This window comes from Pezoporus flaviventris, unplaced genomic scaffold (genome assembly GCF_033815535.1).
Source record: "Pezoporus flaviventris isolate CSIRO_AGI_PZ_B2104156 unplaced genomic scaffold, CSIRO_AGI_Pfla_v1 ptg000040l, whole genome shotgun sequence".
Taxonomy (NCBI): domain Eukaryota; kingdom Metazoa; phylum Chordata; class Aves; order Psittaciformes; family Psittacidae; genus Pezoporus; species Pezoporus flaviventris.
Window position 1 is genome coordinate 4,469,356 of NW_026892588.1, and position 20,192 is coordinate 4,489,547.

At 41.8% G+C, this 20,192-nt stretch overlaps 2 protein-coding genes across 3 annotated transcripts in view; both read right to left on the reverse strand.

Moving 5' to 3' along the window:
* BTBD8 (BTB domain containing 8) overlaps positions 1–1,119 on the reverse strand; it is a 34,998-nt gene extending 33,879 nt beyond the window's left edge. Inside the window, exons 1-2 of the mRNA XM_061465507.1 lie at positions 995–1,119; positions 716–901 (exon numbers count right to left, since the gene is read on the reverse strand). Of these exons, the coding sequence (XP_061321491.1) occupies positions 716–901; positions 995–1,104 (296 nt within the window). The 5' untranslated portion in view covers positions 1,105–1,119. The remainder of the gene's footprint in view (positions 1–715; positions 902–994) is intronic.
* A 2,146-nt stretch (positions 1,120–3,265) lies between these two features.
* Positions 3,266–18,947, reverse strand: EPHX4 (epoxide hydrolase 4). 2 transcript variants are annotated; one of them, XM_061465510.1, is made up of 7 exons: positions 18,618–18,944; positions 16,447–16,532; positions 12,857–13,014; positions 11,520–11,648; positions 9,309–9,412; positions 8,281–8,429; positions 3,266–4,189 (listed from the first exon to the last, which is right to left on the reverse strand). In XM_061465510.1, exons 1-7 carry the CDS (start codon positions 18,858–18,860, stop codon positions 3,955–3,957), a joined length of 1,104 nt encoding a protein of 367 aa, XP_061321494.1. In that variant the 5' UTR covers positions 18,861–18,944; the 3' UTR covers positions 3,266–3,954. The 2 variants fall into 2 exon arrangements, with proteins under 2 accessions (XP_061321494.1, XP_061321495.1); XM_061465511.1 differs by lacking the exon at positions 3,266–4,189 and adding an exon at positions 4,200–4,489 and having other exon boundaries at positions 18,618–18,947.
* Positions 18,948–20,192: the final 1,245 nt, after the last annotated feature.

Here is a 20,192-nt window from a genome sequence, read left to right on the forward strand (position 1 = left end):
AGGAGGATTGCAAGGTCCGGTGGCGTCACCAGCCAACACCCCTCATGTACTCACCTAAGCATGAGCAAGATGAGTGAGATGGCAGACATGTGCCAATAGCTGGCAACAGAAGAACACATGGGATCCTTGTACCAGTCAGTCCCTGGGGAGTAGCTGACCCACACACTGCACCATGCCACATGCCAGGATCCCACCTTGCTGGGAAAGCTGGGCTATGCTCAGCCTAGCCTGTGGATCACTAGGGCTAAAGTACTGACCATACAGTTTCTAACTTGATGCATCTCTTGACATGTCTTCATCTGACATGATGAAGCCCTCCTACATTTCCAAATCCGTAACTTTGGTTGTTTTTTTTTTCTTTTTAAGGTGGCACTGGAGTGGTTTTTCTTTGTTATTTTTGTTAGGTAATCTTGCTAACAAGGGTATTAGTAAACACAGCTAATTTAAAAGGATACATTCTGGATTTTTGCTGCTTTTTCTCTTGTTCTATTACAAAGCCTTTACATACAGAGAGTATACCCACGTGCTGTCAGCAGAGGGACCAAGGCAAAGAAAGAAGTTACGGGAAGATACTCTACAGACACTGCAGGAAGGTTGTGAAGATACTGGGAAAGCCGTAGCACAAGTGTTAATACTGGAAAAAAGAGGAGGAACGACAAAGGAGAGGTAGCGCCGAGGAGCGAGGCTGGTGCCCGCAGCGCGGCCGCGCACTCACCGCAGGAAGCGCCGGCACTCCGCGGGCTCTACGCCGTCCATGCGCAGCATCTCTCGGCGCGGCCGCCCGTCGTCCAGCGCGGCGAACAGCCGCGGAGCCCGCGCCAGCAGCACGGCCCGGTGCGCCTGCAGCGCCACGGGGCCGGTACAAATGGTCACGTCGGAACACGCCCCCTCCGCCAGCAGCCTGCGGGAGCGCACCGTTACCGCCAGCCGGGCCCGCCCTGCCCTGCCCTACCCCACCCCACCCCACCACCCCGCTCCATCGCCCCGCGCCTACCTGCCGACGTCGTGCCGGAGCTGCTCGGCCAGCGCCTCCTTCAGCCGCTGCCGCTCCACCGCCGCCGGACCGAGGCCCTTCGGCGTAGCGCCAGTGCCGCAGCGCGCCATGTGCCTGTAACCGCTCCGCGCACGGTGCGGTAGCGAGGACAGGGGATCGACAGACAAGGCCAGAGGTTGGTCACGTGACACTCCAAAGGCCAACCAGCACTGTTCTTCACGCCGGGAGCCACAAAACCGCCGCAGCAACGCCCGGTAGTGCCCTGCTGCCGTGCATTCCCCGCTCCCGCTGCGGGGGGCGGGGCCAGCGCCGGCCTCCGCCAATGAGGGGTCAGGGGCGTTTCGCCTGGCCACGCCCCCCTCCCCGAGACAACCGGTCCTCGACGCTCCCTCCCCTGCCGCCCTGCGCGGGGCGGAGGTGGCAGGGGGCGCCTTCCAGTGCCGCTCTGAGGGAGCCCTCTGCAGGCCTCGGTGGCTGTCAGCAGCTGCAGCGTCCGGGGGGGAGGGAGGGGCGGAGGTTGTCAGTTTGTCAGTTGGTGGTTTTAGACCTAAGCTGCATCTCAGAGGGTTACCGGGATGCAGCTGTGGGAAGGGGGATACTTACAGCCTTGACTGCACCTCCTGGAGTGAATGAATGTTCCTCTGCGTGAGTGAGGCTGCACTTTGAATCCTGTGTTCAGTTCTGGGCCCCTCACTACAAGAGAGACATTGAGGTGCTGGAGCAGGTCCAGAGAAGGGCAACAGAGCTGGTGTAGGGCCTGGAGCACAAGTGGGATGGGGAACGGCTGAGGGACCTGGGGGGTTCAGTCTGGAGAAGACAAGGCTCAGGGGGGACCTTAGTGCTTTCTACAACTGCCTGACAGGAGGATGGAGCCAGGAGGGGGCTGCTCTCTGCTCCCAAAGAACAAGGGGTAGGACAAGAGAAGATGGCCTCAAGCTGCATCAGAGGAGGTTTAGACTGGATATCAGGAACAACTTCTTCCCCAAAGGGTGCTCAGACATTGGAACAGGCTGCCCGGGGCAGTGCTTCAGTCACCGTCCCTGGAAGTGTTCACACTTCCCTCAGTGATGTGGCTTAGTGGTGTCCTTGGCAGTGCTGGGAGAAAAGTTGGACTTGATGATCTTAAAGGTCTTTTCCAACCTGGTTGATTCTATGATTCTGTGATTCTGTGACCCAGCCCTCGTAAAGACCTGTCGGTGCCTGCCTTGACCAGGACAGCAGCCCTGGCTTTTAGAAGATCTGTGTGAGCCTTGGACTATTGCCTGTTGTTGCAGGTCCACCTCTCACAGCAAGCATGAGCTCTGGTGCACAGATCTCGGCAGCTGGGTGGGCGGGTGGCAGTCCCAGTGAGCAGGGTCTTCTCAGGAAAAGCCGCACTCCCCAGTGCCAGCTTTCTTGTCAAGTAATTTAACTGAGGTAATGAAGAGCCTCTCCAATCTGAGGTAAAAGAAGCATGTAACCATCCAAGCTGATAAGTGCTGACAGTGTTTTGGGGAAAATTAGCTTTGAAAAGCAGGTACCAGGCATGGGTGGAAAAGGTGCACCAGTACCATTACCACCATGCTGCTGCCATGCTGAGGGGACACTTCCTCGGGTGTTGTGAACAGCACGAAAGGAAGCAACTGGCCAGCCATGATCAGATCATCACTGATGGCACGCCTTGGTTCCCTTTCTTTTGAGCATTGCACCAAGCAACATGGCAGCAGGGGCTGCACCAAGTACCTATGGGGGACACCGTGGCTCGAGAGAGATGGCACATGTGGCAATGTGGTACATTTGGGACTCCCCAGTAACTTGTCAGCTCTCTTCTTCTCTAGTGTCAACAGTTGGTTCAGGCTGAGCTGGCTCTGATGCCTTCCCCAAGTGGTCCTCATTCATCCTTACCTGTTCCCAGAGCACTGCAGGTGGAGAGGGAGCTTTTGGAATCCCTTCAGGCAGGTGACTCACCTCTTCTAGGAACTCGTGTTTCATGCTTCTTTCATCTTTGTAGTTAGCATCCAGTTTTGTTCTCGCTGACGTCACATGCAAGTTAATTCTACCCTCTGTTTCACTGTGTTTCTTCTTCCTATAAACACAGGAACTTGGCAGCAGTTCTTGGAGCCAAGAACAGTGGCTGCTAACATACGAAGGATAATGCCAACAATGAGGCATTATTTCCAAGAAACTACAACAGTCAGCACGAAGAAGGCTGCACAGTGGACAGACACTTGAGCTATTCAAACCCAGTTCTTAGCTTCAGTAAGAAATCTCTTCATAGAAAGTCAAAGGGAGTAGCGTTTAGTTGCATTTTATTAGACAGAGGTGGAATACATACACGTTATATCTTAATTTTCCATTCTTTTTGGTCAGACATCTTAAGTGTACAGGTTTCCCATTTTTAGTCAAGAAAGAAATACACATTGCACAAAGCAACTGCATTCAACAGTACAACAAGATACGTATCATTACCCAATTGAAGACTAGAAAGGTGCCCAGAAAGTTTTCAATCATTCAGTGCCCTAAAATAGAGATCAATAAAAAGAATTAGTTACTGTTTAATGGTAAAATACATTAAAAAAATTCAGGCGAATCTAGAATGAAAACTCATTACTTCCTTCAGTATGGCACCACTCTATTGTTTCATTATAAATTTGTAAAAGGCACCACACATTAAAACTGTAAAGCAAGGGAGAAAACAAAACCAAGCAACTTCCTATGATTTTCTTTCTGTACAAATACATATATATCTTAAGGCAGGTGTTTTTATGTGCAAAATACAAGTATACAGGTAAAACCAATGTTGGCATCACATATTCTTATTTCTTCTTTTAGTAGTAACATCAGTGTCCAAATGTACAGTACATTGAAAACACTTCAACAGAGCTCAAAATAGAAGGCAGGCTGGAAATATGGCCCTGATAACAATTAGTTTTTGAATCTGCAGAGTTTTTATGTAGACCCCTTAAGACATGTACAAACAGTCACTCTCTTTTTCTTATTGTCTCTTCCTTTAGAAATGTCCATATTAACTTGTTCACTATGTCAGGTTGATCCTGCTGGAGCCAATGACTGGCTTCAGACAAAATAGTTAATCTGAAATGATTTTTAACATAAATCCGTGTAATTTCTGCCATCTCAACTTCCATAAACGCATCTCTTTCTCCCCATAACAGCAGGGTTGGCATGATGACTTCATGGTGCTGCAGAGGTAGGCAGCTTTAAAAATAAAACACACTCAGTTAGGTCTCATTTTAACAAAAAATCACTAAACCAGGTTTCAGCCAGCTTAGCTTTTGAAATCAACAGTAAATCTCATTGCAGGCTTTCTAGGTGCCAAGATACCTTCTACAATAGCAAGAAAATACGACCGTGACTCAAAGTCTTTGAATTTTTTTTAAGGATGGTGGATTTGTTAGAAGGTACTTTTATTGTAACATCTATAATCAGCAGTTGATTGCAACAGAGGTCTTACTTTTGGAACACGATTGATGCTTCAGCTCAGGAGCCCCATGATCTCTAGAAGGGAATACAGAACAACATGGCCAGAATTTTTGTAGGTCAGTACTTTTCCCTTGGTTGATGAATCCTGTGTCAAATTTCTGAACCTGTATTATTTACTGCAGGTAGGTTTTAGTGAAATACGATGCTTTGAATCACATTTAGACTACAGTGTTCAAGGCATCTATCTACCTGAGTAGCCAAACTACCTTACCACAAAATGTTTGTCCAGGAAAAGGCAGGCTGCCATTTCCGGCCACTATGGAAGATACCAGCTAGAGTGTTTCAGACCTCATCAAAAGTATGTGTCATGTAGTACAGCTAAAAATATTTGTGGAAAAATACATTCTGTAGACCAGTGATGTCTGAAATGCTGAACAGAATTCAGTTATATTCACTCATCTATGAAATTGACGCTACATTCAAAGTACATCAGAGTTCCCTTTAGAAAGAGCTACAGTATGTTTTTGAAGGCCTTGGACTTACATACCTACATCTGTATGCAGTGAAAGAAAACTGCTCCTTAATAATTTGCTTTTCATGGAGTCATAATCTCTTTAAAACTGTAACATCACAACCCACAGATTTGTCAGACTAGAAAGCCTTTAAAGATAAATACATTATAAGACATTTGAAGAATACTTTGAAGAATAGCCCTGAGAAAATACTTTGAAGAAAGTAGAATGTTAATAAAAATTTATACTACCACAATGACCTGTTTAAACTTTCAGTAAAAATTAATTTTTTATTCTTAATACAAGGATTTTAAATGGAATATGTTAGAAATATTTCCTCACATTAAATGTAGACATTAGAAAATATACAAGTAGTTTGAAATGGAAGACTGCTTCAACATAAACCATAGTAACCCACCAGTATTTATTCCAGCTCATCTGTTTTGGAGATGCTGAAAATTTTATCTGATTTATGCTTGAATTGCTTAATCTTACACACATATTGTAACAGACTAGCTGTGACAATTCAAAACAGATTCCATCTGGTCAGATACAAATCTTTATTATATTAATGCTCAAACATGATTACTTAAACCAGTAATGTAGAAAAGAATTTTTTTGAACAAACTTTTATACATACTTAAGTGCTAGGTTGAAACTTAGGAGTTAGTTAAGAGACTATGCTCTCTCTCCTCTATGTAAAAAATGAAAGACAAAGAACATGTCATGCATAACTTTTAAAATAAGACAAAGAAATGGGGACTTTGCAGACATTCTTTATGTCTACTTATAGATAATATTAAGACATACTAATAGGTCATTTAAAATAAGAATTTAATTTCTTTTTGATTAATTAGGAAAATTCTTAAAATTGCTTTTGTAGCAGTGGATTTAAAATCTCATTTTGCAAACAACCTGACCTCCCCCACTGAACCATAGCTTATTCATCACATCAGTTTTAAAGATTGATAATCTGATGCTCTGATTCAGTGCATTTAATCTCTTTACCTTTTAAATCCAGTATCCTTGATCTCTTCATTATTTCTATATATTTTTTTTCACTATTGCAGGGTTTACAGTTTTTCTTTTGTGTCCAAGTGCCTTGCAAGATATGTAGCCTCACTTAGGAAAACTCTACTGGGCTTTGTACAAGAGCTGCATGATAACAAAACCTAGGATTTTTATTCCAAAAGTGTTTGTATGTAAAATAGAGTGAAGGGAATGACTTCTGTGCTGTTTAAACAAGGTTGTCTTGGTGATGAATGGAAGTTGGGGTTTTCAATCATTTCTTTGGAAATAACTGTGCAGAAAAATTAAGTTCTGAAGAATGAAACTCCAGGTGGATAGTAATGAGTTGGAAACTTCTGACACATAGGCCACCAGTGCCAGCCACTGGTAGTTACGGTGAATACCAGTCATAGTGCTGCTTAATGGCTTATAGGGGAGGAAGTGCAAATGCCAATCCAATTTTCATATTTAAGGATTTACAACACATGAGGTGCAACCATCAGAACCAGTGGCAAGAAGTGAATGAGCTGAAGACTAATCTTTTCCTTCCAGTCCAAAGCCTCCTGCATTGTGGCTGACAGTACCTAACATAATATTCTCTGAATTCAGTACAGGTAACTTTCATTAGAGCTATAAGCCAGACAATGCACAAACACACACAGTGGAATTAATAGCTGTGAAGATAGATACTTTCTGATTAAAAACTTATCCTAGGCCTTTTTTAGAGCATGAAGAGGCCTGAAACAATAGTTTAAACATAACCAGCTCTTACATTCATCTCATCTGAATTGCACAGCAATTAAGCTATCAGCTACCACAGGTATTTCACCGTTACTGTCAGGGAACCATCTGGTTCATGTGCGCACTCACTGGTGTGAGGTGCTGTGGCAAACGTAAGGAACCGGGCTCAGAGTGCTCATGCTTCTCCAGCTTCTCGTTAGCCCTACCTTGGGGGCTAATGCAGTGCTGTTGCAGGGCCACGAGCTGCCTGTTGCCCTTGGACACCCCAACTGATGTCATCAACCACTCTCTGAATAGCATTAAATAAGTATACTGTTACCAGCACGACCCATCTCATGTATTCCCCATTGGCATCTGTGCTTGGTCTTACCTTGTTTAGAAGAAAATACGCCATCTCTCTAACTTTCTCATTCCAGTTTTATCTCTTTGCCTGTACAAGACAGCACCTAGCTCAGATCCCCATTTTCTTCACAGTATTTCCCTGCTAACTGCTCTCCTGACAGTGACAGCCCGGAAGGCACAGAAATGGCAGTAAAGGTGTCACTAAATTTGGACCAGGAAAAATGGAAAGTTAATTTACTTCAAACATCAACTGTCAGAATTCAGGGAAGGAAGAGAATTGTCATTTTTAAAGAATATTGGGAAGCTGGTCTTGTGTTAGAGAAGCAAGCAGAAGATTTAGCACCGTTAAAGACTGGAGGCAGCAAAGGAAAGAAGAGTTCAATCCCATTCTTCTTGGTACAGTCCTTCAAGTTAGGGCTGTAAGTCATACATGCATGCATATATTGGTATGTGATATGCAGAGTTAAAGACTTTCTGGCCCTGTTACATTTTTGGTAGGTAAAAAGGGGGCATCAGTCTCTAAGGCCAAGCCAGTTCCTTCCAGGAAAGTTCAAACCACCAGAAAACTGCTTGAAAAAAGAAAGTATTAGAGATGAAGCTTGCAAAAATATTTCCTATTGTGATACTCTCTCAGTTTTAGTCTGTGCATGCTCCCTGCTACTTGCTTACTGATGCTGGTGAGTCTGATGAGACCAATGCAGACCCCAGAAGTTAGGGTTAGTTTTACACTTAGTGTCAAAAAAACCTACCCCACCTTAAAAAAAAACAAACCAAAACACAAAACCAGCCCAAACACAATCAAACTAAAGTTAGACATGGTTTTGTAAATTTACAAGTGAGGGTAATGTACTTGGATGCCATATTACCTAGTAGTAGTATCTAATAATAAGCTTTTTATAGATGTTATTATTAGATGATATGAACTGTAATGCAAACAAGTAATCGATGCTAATTCTGTAAGTACTATTTAGAGGTGGATTTTTGTGGTTGCCATGGGTTCTGTGCATGAGGCAGGCTCTTTGCTTTACTAGATTTTGCAGCAAAGATTGTCCTTATCTGCACTCCGCTTGTTTCACTGTTTTGTGTGGATAACTGATACAATTCAGTTTGCATCACAAGGCTTGACAGTGGGTGCACTTGTTACCTGTTAAGACTTCAGAGACAGATGGCATTTTTTCTACTTTAGCGGCAGAAGATGCAGTAACAGTGTTGGTCGAGGAGTCTCTAAAACATGTTACCTTTTCTTCAGAATGTTATACTGACCTGAAAATATTTCTGTAATGGTTAATGGGTCCAGTTAATGCTCCAGGTTGTGAAAAGACATAGAGATAAGCTTCAATATCCTCTGCTGTTAATCTGCATCCTTTCCTTCCAATTCCAGTGGCCTGGCTGGTAAATAAACTTTTCAGAACCTACAAAGGAAGCATAAAAAGCCACTACATAAGATAGGCAGAAAATGATTTCTCTCCTTCAACAGGACACATCTTTCAAAAATCTTATTTATACATTTTTTAGAGTACAATGAATGGTTTAAGAACTTTTTTAGAGACCTAGTTGTAAAGCATATATTAAGCTTATTTCTGGTATAATTTGGTTCAGAATAATCAAGTACAGGCAAATACTAGTATTCCCAAATTTCTCAGTGTTGCACCCTGAGCTGCCACGTGTGACCCACAAAGGCAAGTGCAGGCACACACTTTTCTTTGGGATGGACCTCAGCAGCTGACAGGGCAAGAGGGAAAATGATTGAGGACCTCCCCAGCTCGCTGTGCTCAGTGTGTATGCAACACTGGGAGCTCTGCAATGGGCTGTGTGCATGTAGGAGGATACATGTCTGCAGCTGGTTTCCCCCTTCTATATGTTTCTACTTATTTTTTAAGGTTATGTAAAGTGTTGGCCTTGTTGGTTGCTCAGGCAGAATTCATCACCTGGCTGAATGTGATGCCCAGACTCCCAGGCTCTGAGGGATAAAAGGAAGTCCTACCACACACAGGAGCCTCAATAAGTTAGCTCCAGTTCCCCAGGCATGAAATATGTCCCTCTGGCATGGGCACAAGTCAAACCAGCTGATTGTCTAGGTGGAGTATCCCAGAAATGCAAAAGCAGAAGTTAAATCTCAGAGTCCCTTATGTACTTATATCCTACTCATATAAATACATAATGCTTAAAAAGAAAAAACAGCTCCATTTATTTTTGAGTAATTCTAACTACATCAGAAGAGATCAATGTGGGTGGCAACTCTCCCATCACACACAGTTAAATATATAAACAAGAGCACTCATTTTGCTCACCTTGAAATCATTTAGTGTAAACATGAATTCAGGAAACCATGGCATTTGGAAAAAGAAGAAGTAACCAGATTTAATCAATTGTGATGGATGTCGTAGAATGTATTCTGAAACAAAAATGCCCATGAATTAAAAATGAAAACTGATGACTCAAAATTACTGTTAATATTACTATTTTTAAACTTAAATGAATGTTTTAAAAATACTGTGTTAGGACATGCTATGTGACAAAAGATGATTATTTTTTCAGGAGTAAGTATATGATGTGGCCATTAGAACATACTTCTTTTAGATGTGTTAATACAGTCAGCAAACAAGAAGCCTGCCACATGTTGGGTGAGGGAAGTGACATTGGAGAGTTTAACCACATGAGAGGTTTTCGCTTAGAGATCTATTTGTGTAGTGAGCCCAAAGCATTTTTTTTCAGCTGTGGAATAAGAGGCATAAATACAAGCCTTTTTCTCTCATCAAAACTGTGGTGCACAGAAACCTGTAGCTGATAATCCACTTACATTCTAAAGGCAGCATCGATCCTGTTCACAAAAGTACAGAATTGTTCTAGCAGTTGTCTTCTTGGCAATTTCAAGAACTGTAGCCAAGGTTACATAGCGTACCTTATTAAAGACACTGGAGTATATATAACAAGAGAAAATGTTTTGCCAAATTTGCATTAGGTGTTTTTGTCTTTTTTTCTCAATTGTAACTGCATCTCCTATGAGTTGCAAGAGCCAGCAGTGACATTCAGATACCCGACTTCCTCAGCGCAAGCACAGAATGCATGCAGCTACTAGGAAATGTAGAACTAGTATTTACATGTAGAACTAGAATTTACATCTGTAAATTCCTTTACAGATGCAAATTCAAGAAGGCAAAATTGCACTCCTAACATGGGAGATCTCGCTGAAATATTCTGACAGTGCATAAGAATGGGTTTTAAAACAGTAAACCGAAGTGTAATCTATCTGCTAAGCTTTCATATCTTATACATTCTTAAATTGCATCACCTGTTACATTTTTCCTTGGTGGACCATCATCAACACTGCTCGCATTACTTCTCTGCACAATTTATAAACTGGATATTTTCATTTAATCCATGGTAGAAGAAATTTGAGCCCGGGCGACTTTATCAAGCTATAGAACAGATTTTGTACTTTAACAAATATGCAAACAAATGCTAAGAAATACTCTAATAAAATATATTTGTCTTCTATACAGCTTGGCTCATGCTCTCAGTGAAAGTCCTGCAGAAAGCTCCTACTTGCTCCAGTGGTGGTGAACAGACCTTTCCTTGGATGAGACTTTACTACCTGCAAAATGTTCTTTACTATCTTAGGATGGTGCCCAAGAAGACTGTGAGAACAATATGTGTGAATGGTTCCAATTCCACAGTGGTGTAAGGTCTGATTTTCATTCAGCTGTAATGAAAGTTAATGCAAATTAAATCTGCACTGAATAGTCTTAACTATTTCTGGGGAAATGGCTTAAATAGAAACAGGCTAAGGTCAGCAACCGAAGACATTAAAATTGGTGAGATACTGCTTTCATTTTAATTACTGAATATGGATCTAATTCCTATGAAAAGTTTTTCCATAATAAATGTAAACATAAAATAAATGTTTTTCATAAATGTAATTCTGGGTAGTATACAAGCTCAAAGCCTATCACACAAGCCAGTGCACCTAAATCCTTGTTTCAGCTCACTGCTAGTCTATTCCTGAGCCTCTAGTAAGAACCTGAAGAGGCTCTCTTGTTCCAATGAGTTTTGTCCCAGATCGTAATAATAATTATGACAACAAATTGTCACTTTTCACCTAAATCAGGATTAAATTCTAATGTCTGATTCATATTTATACAAAGGCTGCTCTATGCAGATTTAATAACACCTAGGTGTAATGCAGTATACACCCTTCTTCAGGGAATTTTATCCTGTCGGATTATATAAACCAGATTCATATGTGTGAGAATTGTGTTTTTCAAGGATTAAGATAAGTATCAGTAAGTTTGTTTACAAGCACTCCTGTTTCCAAAACTCAAATACTTGATACCTGGCTGCTTCATAACAGTCCAGATTGTGAAAGGCACTGCGTACTGGCAAAGCATCTAGTGAACATCTAAAGGGCAAGTAGTTGGTTCTTCTTTAGCAACCTCAAAGCAAACACAATCATAATGAAAATGGAGATACTCTGGATTAGCAAAAACTACTACAAAACTCACCTGTAAACACAGAAGGATGAGGGAAATTAACCACAATCAGCTTAGTCACCATTTCAGGGTAACATATAGCCACTAACCAAGCGATCATTCCTCCCCAGTCATGGCCAACCAACACACATTTGTTGTATCCTGCCACATAAACACAGATGTGTGGGTTTAGGTCAGTGGAATTTGCATCCATACAACTTACCAAATGCATTAAAATCATTACTGGGCGAAATAGGTGGTTCAGCACATTTATTAATGTAATTAATAACTATTTGATACTACACTGTCTCCATAATTAATGGCTAGAAAAAATAATTCACTGCTGTAGTTAAAAAAATTCACAAATAATTACAACTATTTAATTGGACTAACAATTACACTTTAACTATGCTACCTCAATGCCAGACTAAAATCAGTCAGTATCCAAATGGCCACCCTGTTCTCAGCCAATGCAGGGTCAGCCATACAATTCAACTTGTAATCATTATGATGCATGTACATTAGTCATGTCTAGGGAGTCTGGAGTTTGAAACTGCAGACAGAAGGACTGAGCAATCTCCTAAACCTGTCCTGAACAAAAATAATCCTTATGAATTTCTCTGAGTATGGGAGGTTATCTAAGCACTGAACATCATCATTATGCAAAAAAGTGGGCATTATACTTAATAACCATGTATACATACATCATTTATATATATATACACATACATAAATATATTTATATACTTAGGAGGCCTGTAGCTTTTCTCCATATGCTAGTTTGATGGCAATTTTTAACATTCTTGGCATTCACATACTTATTTCTCCATCAATAAAAACAGTAATTTAACAACAGTAAAAAGGGGGGGGGGGGAAATCATGACTGACTTTTAGAAAGCCTAACCATTCCTCCTTTAACTACTGCTGAAATATAATACATACCAATGACAGATACCATCACCCTCCTCCCTGAGTATTGTAATGCTGAGCACATAGAATACAAATGAAATGCATAAAAGTCAAACTGTTCATACAGTTTGCCACAGTTGTCAAAGCACCTTAGAACCCCTCTTGAATAGAAATATTTTGAAGCACTTTTAATATAATCGAGTTCTCCAGAAGAATTTAACTTGGGTTTAGAACAAATAAACATAACAAACCTCAAAAATTCTTCTTCAAAAAAATTTTAAATCCCTATGAAATTGACTTAGAATGAGAGCTCTTCTCAAGCATAACCATGGCATTACCATGGAGATTAACACAACCAGCCAAGTTTGGAAAATGTAAACATAGTGTGGGGATCTTTGAGGTATTTTCCACAGAAAATGAAGTGATCTATGAGCTGAGCAGTTTGGCTTCTACTAACGCACCTAGAGATTCCAGAATATCCTTTATGTCTGTTATCAGGCAATCTAACTTGTAATTTTCTTTGTGGGAAGGAGCATCTGTTTCTCCATAACCTCTCAAATCCAGGGCCACCACTCGATATTCACTTTTAAATTCCCGCAATTGATGGCGCCAAGAATACCTAACGAAGGGGGAAAAAGAAGTTGGAGTTACAAGGTCAAGCAGTATGATACCAAAATGCACTCAAGGATTTTGCTTTCAAATAGCTGAGGGTAAATTAGCATGGCTTTGTTTGCAGTGACATTCTTTTTCTTTTCTGTGGTATGTTGATGGTCCTTTGTGGCTCTTGTAGTTTTGTGATCCCTTCTTAAACTCCCCAGTAAGGAAGTATGACTGCCAGAAAGCGGGCATATCCAGAGCCTGGGTGTTTTAACAGTTCCTGTATTCTGGCATGGTCCCTTTGGTGCAAAGGAAGCAGGTATAAACCAGAGCATAGAGAGGACTAGTCTGTTTTATCTTCGGAGCTGTAGCATCATCTAAAAAATAAGATCTGAAAAGCTTTCTCTTCTCTCTGGCTTCTCCCATGCACATTTTCATGGAGTAGGGAAACATGCTTCAAGGCATGTTTGTTTTGTGGTTTGGTTGGGTTTTTTTTTTTCAGAAAAGGAATGTCAGATAATTAATACTCCAAATAAACCAAAGAAAGAAGTACAATGAATAACAAATTAACTTAGTGGTTTATACGATTTATATTATATAAGTACACTTTCAACTGTGTCTCTATTCTACTAGAATTGTTTCAGAATAATCTCTCAATGTCTTGGTACTACACAAAGTATTTCATTGCTTGTGTCTCTATGGAAAAGAGTGATAACATTACACCCAATGAAAAACATAAAATTAAGAACTCGAGCAAAGGTCTGGGTTATTCCTCATTTATATAGTGACTAGATATGTGTTATGAAGCAAAAATAGCAAGAAAATGGTGGGTCTCATCCTGCAGGAACAGCCCTTCAGCTGTTATGGAAACCATAATAAATTTCAGGATAGCCAGTACCAAGACAGATACAGTCTTACCTTACACTGTAATAGAAAGATACATGAAAACCAAAATCATTCTAGCCATATTTATAATGGCTGCATCCCTCTATGGTGGGATCTAGCTTTTGCTTCTCCTCTTGTTTCAAGAGTCTCAAATAATAGATATGTTAAGATTTGAATCATCAGCAACCATAAGAGTGGTGCACAGAATTCTACCTTAATTCAAAGTCTCTGTATTACACCACTGGATCTTCTAATTCAGTTTTGACTCCAGCCTATTAGGAAACCTGAACATAAGTAATACTATGGTAACAGTCATTAGTTACAGAAATTTGTATTCATCTAAACAGAACAGTCAGAACGTTTTCATTTCAGTGCTATATAATGCAGATACAAGATGTAGCTGAGATCTCCAGAAATAAAATTTGTAAAGGCATTATGCAATGGCTTGGGAGCTGAATTTGCCATGGCAACTGTTGTAGCTATCCTATATAATTCAATAAGAAGAAACAGTGAGGCCCATAAATATACTATTTTTGTTTTCAGAAAATGTCTATTGCTATTCTCATCTTCTGTTTTCACAACAGTCCATCAGTCACTGAATGTCTGACCTACCAAATGGGGAGATTTTCTATTCAAAGAAACCGTTTTCCCACACCTGAAATGTGGATAAACTGGATAGCTGCTTTGCAAGCAGAATTTGGAAATGGTGGTGAATGCTTTCACGTTCCTAAGGTTGAATAATGGAAACTATTTTGTGACTTTGTGATCACTTTATTTCCAAAAGCCAGCTTGTAAAACATGAAGCCGCTCACACACAATTCTTACAGGCACCCAGCTGTCTCAACATGGTTCCCAATTCCAAATATTTTATTATTGCCTTTCCACAACATTGGTACTGTTTTTCAAGTTCTTATGCATCTAAAGCACTAAATGACTCTGGTGCATGATACCCTTGAGTGATCCTTCACCTTTAGCCATTCCCAGGCACATACCAAGGTCAGCATTGGCTGGTTATTTTTGTCCTATTTATTTCTAACTGTGAATCATATATGGTTGGTTTGGGGTTTTTTTTGTTGTTTGTTTTTTTTTTTTTCCTGGCCAAATGATAAAAGTTTGATGCTGTTTTAAATATCTCTTACTATTTTATATTGTGCTCTCACCACGATCTCTGTATTCTTCCATAAAAAATTCCTCACTGGTTGAATTGCCAAAGCAACAGCAGTATTGGTAGCTTGACTGTTTTATAGACTATGGACTAGTCTTTTTGTAAACATCTCTAAAAATTATGCTCTTGATGGTCCCAGTGACCTGTATAAGGCTTTCTTACTCATTCCTTTTGAATGGCCAGATAATACAGTATATTAACTGTCACTTAAAGCATGACTCACCACTCTCAAGGTGTAACAAGGGCTTTCTGCTTTTTGTAGAATAATATACTGGATCTCAGCAGAATATGTGTGTAAAATGCTACATTTTCTGTTATTATTCCTGCTGTGGGGAAAATCAGCTGCAGCCTCAGCTGTCTGACTGTGTTAGAATATGAGTTATACAAGGTACGCATAATGTCTGCATAGAATATACACCCTTCATCTGTCTTTTAAAGTTTACAGTTTTAATTCTTTTATACAGAAATTTATAATTAGAACAATCTACTTCTTTGAAAATTGATCTTAAATATGACTTTGTACCATTATCCTTGAGGCCTCTAGTATCCATAGGAAATTGCTAAGGGAAGAGGACTGACCTCTGTTTTACCTGGGTCAACTTATCATTCATGGCCTGAATCCAGCTGGGAAGATCAGAGTTCCAGCAGTGGCCCTTACCTCCATATCTGCGTTTAGAAAGGAAGAGGATCATTTAACTTGCTGAATTACTGGCATTACTTCTACCTCGTTCCCTTATTGGCTTTTTTTGGTGCATGTCCTTTAAGCCTCACTAGTTAAACCTGGCAATGACAGCCTGAGCAATTTGGTTAAATCATTAGACACATGGCTGCTTTTCATTGTTATAAGCAAATATTTAGGATTGGGTTTGATTCATCATTCATCTTGTGATGTACTAATAATAGAACCTTTTTCCCTGAGTAGCATCCTGAAATTAGGCTGCACAATAGCCTATAGAACTCACAGTTCTTCTCCTCCCCCAGTTAAAAATTGATATATAGTGTTTTTAATAAATGCAGCAATTTGAATTGCACTTAAAATATAATGGATCCTTATTTTAATATCCTCTGCTATAATTCATAAGTTGAGCTATATAGTAAAAACATTACTCAAATAGGAAATTTATTAGAAATGAGCAGTTCCTCCTTCAGGTTTGACAAAAAGTATACATACTTGGGGAAAAATGGGTTGACAATACAAAGACGGTTGGTTTGTATCAGGAATTTTTTGTGGATGCTTCAGATAAAAATGTTTCAATGTTTTTTCCCTATTAAAACTCAATGCCATTAGTTAGTACTCATAGATACAAAAAATGGATCACACTGGGGATACTTAAGCTAAGATGATCACTCTGGGATGTCTTAAACAGCCTCTTTTACACAAGGAAAGCACGTAGGGAGTTTTACCAGAATTCTGGGAAGCCATGGAGCAGCAACATGAGTGGTTTACCCCTTTCTCCAGCAGCCACATAGTGGAATCTTAACCCTGAATCCTAAAATGAGAAAAAAAGAAGTGTGTTTTTATTGCAGCGTAGAACTGCTATACTGGGATTTCAGAAAGAATATGTTTGCAGACAATATCCTAGGAAACAATACACTGCCCAAAATACCAGTTTTTGAAGCTGAAGATACAGTATACTTTAAATGCACTTCCAATCTTTTGGTTAGTTCGTAAGATTATGCAGCTATTTAAAAACATCATATTGCATTCTGGAACAATAAAGGGCTGCCTGGATTCTTAAGGACCAGAAGCAATCCAAATTAAGTAATGAGAAAGCATGGAGATTTTGCTTGGTTTTAGTGTTCAAGGTTTCAGACTCACTTCAGAGAAGAAAGCCTTAATGTTACAATCTTCTTTCTGCCCTGTCTGTAGTCAGTATTTCTGATGCATCTTTTAAGAAAATGAGTCTTGTGAGAATTACAAGCAGGCAAGTTCCTTATTGTTAGCAGGGCTGAGGCTGAACTCTGAAATGCCTTTGAAATGAATGGATATCCACAAGCTTCCACTAACTCAAGGTCAAAGCCAGTAGAATTTAAATAAGCTGAAATGATGTCCCAGAGGGTTTACTGAATTCTGGCATGGAAGTGGACACAGAAGTTGGGAAAGAGGTAGCTCACAAAACACAACATGCTGTTCAGAAGTCATGTGAAGAAAACTGCAGGAAGAATGGTTACACAGCTCCAGAGCGAATGTCAGAGGTTGCACTGTCGCTGCTGTTTTGAAAAGGGAAGAAAACCCCCGCATCTTTGCCAAGAGCTTGGATCAGGCCAGGAGGTCACAAAAGCATATGAAAACTTTTTCTTGCCATAGATGCTTCATATTCTCTGAGCTACGTCAGCACTCGTCAGTTACGGACCAGATACAAAAACATGTTCTGCCCAAAATTACACTATATTTCTCCTCTGGGATGCTAATGAAGTCCCTGCAGGTAGAAGTAAATTCCTGGCAAATTTTAGAGCCATCAGATCATCTTCACCATTCTCCACATCACTCTACCTTGGATCCTTTTATATTTAAAAAAGTACAAATTTCTCAATTTCCTTCCACAGTTCCTCTCCTCAGTTCAGTGAGCAGTGGCTAAGCCTTTCTCCATCCCGCTTCTTTCAGTCTGTGTCCTCTAGGGATTCACCCTCAATGTTTTTATGTTAATCTACTTCTTGCTGTTAAGGACATCCCCTTCCCTCATACAAATTCAGTCACCACCAGCAGCAGTTTAAATGTCATATGCCCCAAACTAAGCCCATCCTCTACCTTTTCTGTTGCTTTCTCCCCCCTTTCTTCTGCCCCCCAATAGACATAGGATGTTGCCATCTTTTCTGAAACAGACTTTTTTCTTTGTTTTGTTGAAATCTGTACAGATATGTGGGATGCATGCGCTTGGAAAGCAACACATTAGCCTGCTGTTACCCATCAGAAAGAGTTTTGTATCTCCTGTACTGAGTGATAGACTGTCATATTGACAGCAGTATGATTTGCCCTCAAATGCTCTTTTATTATTGCCATTCCCCTTGCTTCTCCAGCAACCCATTCATTCACTGCTTGGTGCTATATAGGGAAAAGGAACATGGCATATGAGGAACACGGCACGCACATGCCTCTTCATGATGTCAGGAAAAGCAAATAAGCGAATCATGCAAAACTGAGAGGCTCTGTAATTTATATTAGTACTGAAACCCATCTGCACAGATCCCTGAGAGCTGAGGTCTCTGTGCTTAATTTATTGAAAATAACACTTGACAATATTTGCTGTGTGTTCTCTGCTCACCTATAGCTACAAAGCAAACGGAGCTAATAATACAGCTTCACTAGAGCATTTCGCGGAGGAGCAGCTCTTAGGTGGGGATCAGAGAAGTATAAAAGCTGAGCGGTGCCTTTACCTGTCCAACCTTAGGGACAGGGCTTACCCTTCCACTCTGCGTTTTCCCTGCGAGCTTGATGCGCGACAGGCGCTCCCGGGCGCGGCCGGGCAAACCCTACCGGAGCGAGCAGAGCAACGGAGGGTGCGGGGAGCGACAAGACACAAGCCGGTCGCTGCTGCCGCCGTTTCCTACCGGGCCACCGGGACCCTCGCCCTCACCTTGATCCGGACGTAGCAGTGGGTGCCCAGGGAGGGGTCGTTGAGGCAGGCGGGGGGGTTCTCCCTCACCACCCAGCGGAAGGTGTCTCCGGGCCGCCGGCCGATGCTCCAGAGCAGCCGCAGCCCGGCGATGCAGGCGCACACCCCGCAGTAGCTGTACACCAGTGCCCAGAACAGCAGCGCCCGGGCCGCCACCATCACCCGGCGAGCGGGCGGCGGGCACGCAGCGCCAGGTCTCGCCATCGGGCCCCGCCGCCGCCACAGTTCCCGCCGGCCGGGAGGGGCTCGGAGCGCATCCGCCGCCGCCAGGAGCCGCCCGAGCGGAGGCACCGGGAGCGGCGGCGGCGGCGGCGCGCCCGCCCCGCGGCCCCCCGCGGCCCTCGCAGCCCGCCCCGGCCAGGCTCGCTAGGCCCTGGGCAGCGCTCCGTGCCTGCCAGGGGTCCGGGCGGGCGGAGGCTTTACTGAACGGGTCACGTACTTGATGCACTCGCCTTACCGGCGCGTGAAAGGAAGCACCACGGTATGGGGCCGGGTGCTTACAAGTTAGTGTTTCTCAAGCCTGTGCATTCTTTCATTGCCGCTTCACTACTGCCCGTTTAAAGGTGATTTTGTAAGTGTATTGGAGACCTCATAGCAGCCTTCTAGTATCTGAAGAGGGTCTCTTCAACAGGGACTGTAGTGATAGGACAAGGGGTAATGGGTTTAAACTTAAACAGTGGAGATTTAGGTTAGATACAAGGAAGAAGTTCTTCCCTGTGAGGCTGTTGAGGGTTGCCCAGAGAAGCTGTGGCTGCCCCATCCCTGGCAGTGTTTAAGGCCAGGTTGGACAGGGTTTGGAGTAATCTGATTGAGTAGAGGATGTACCTAACCGAAATCAAACCATTCTATGATTCTATGTTTGTATTACAACTTTAGTTACTACATGCTATTGCTAATAAATATTTCTTAAAAAAACACAAATTTTGAGCTCCAGCACCAAATTGATACATATATAATGCACATTTATGTATGTGTATATATATGTGTGTATTTGGTTTTTTTACTTATTCTAATAGTGAAATCTGCTAGTAGAGGAAGTTGGGTCATCATTACTAACTCTGTTCCAACAGAGTTCATTTAGAACTGAGAGCTCAGCCACCAAGGGCTGATGTTGGAAGCTGGACAGTCTTGCACCTGTCAGTTGTAAATTGCAACATGCACAAGCCACGGAAACACAGTCTTAGATGAGGACAGAGGTGCTGGGATAAGAAGAAAGGCTTCAGTGATCACCTACCTGACATTAACCTACTGTTACAAAGGATGAAGGGTAGTTTAGAATCAGAATGGTTCAGGTAATTCAAAATTGTAAGAAAAGGCATAACTATATTTAGTGACTGATTGTCCTGGGTTCAGCAGTAGCAGTCATGTTTTTTCCTTTGTGTTAGCTGGTGCAGTGCTGTGTTTTGACTTCTAGTTTTGAGAACAGCGTTGGTGAAGCCGATGTTTTCGGTTGTTGCTAAGTGATGTTTACCCTGACCAAGGACTCTGTGAGGCTCATGCTCTGCCAGGGAGGAGGGGAAGCTGTGAGGAAGCAGA

Bases quoted from the DNA above. Each gene is read 5' to 3' on its own strand.
- EPHX4 (XM_061465510.1), bottom strand. From the start codon at position 18,860: ATGGCGAGACCTGGCGCTGCGTGCCCGCCGCCCGCTCGCCGGGTGATG. The intron at 13,015-16,446 runs GTAAAACTCCCT...CCCCTTCGTTAG, and splicing joins CATGGCTTCCCAGAATTCTG to GTATTCTTGGCGCCATCAAT. The intron at 4,190-8,280 runs GTCAGTATAACA...TTATTTTTAAAG, and splicing joins CATTACAGAAATATTTTCAG to CTGCCTACCTCTGCAGCACC.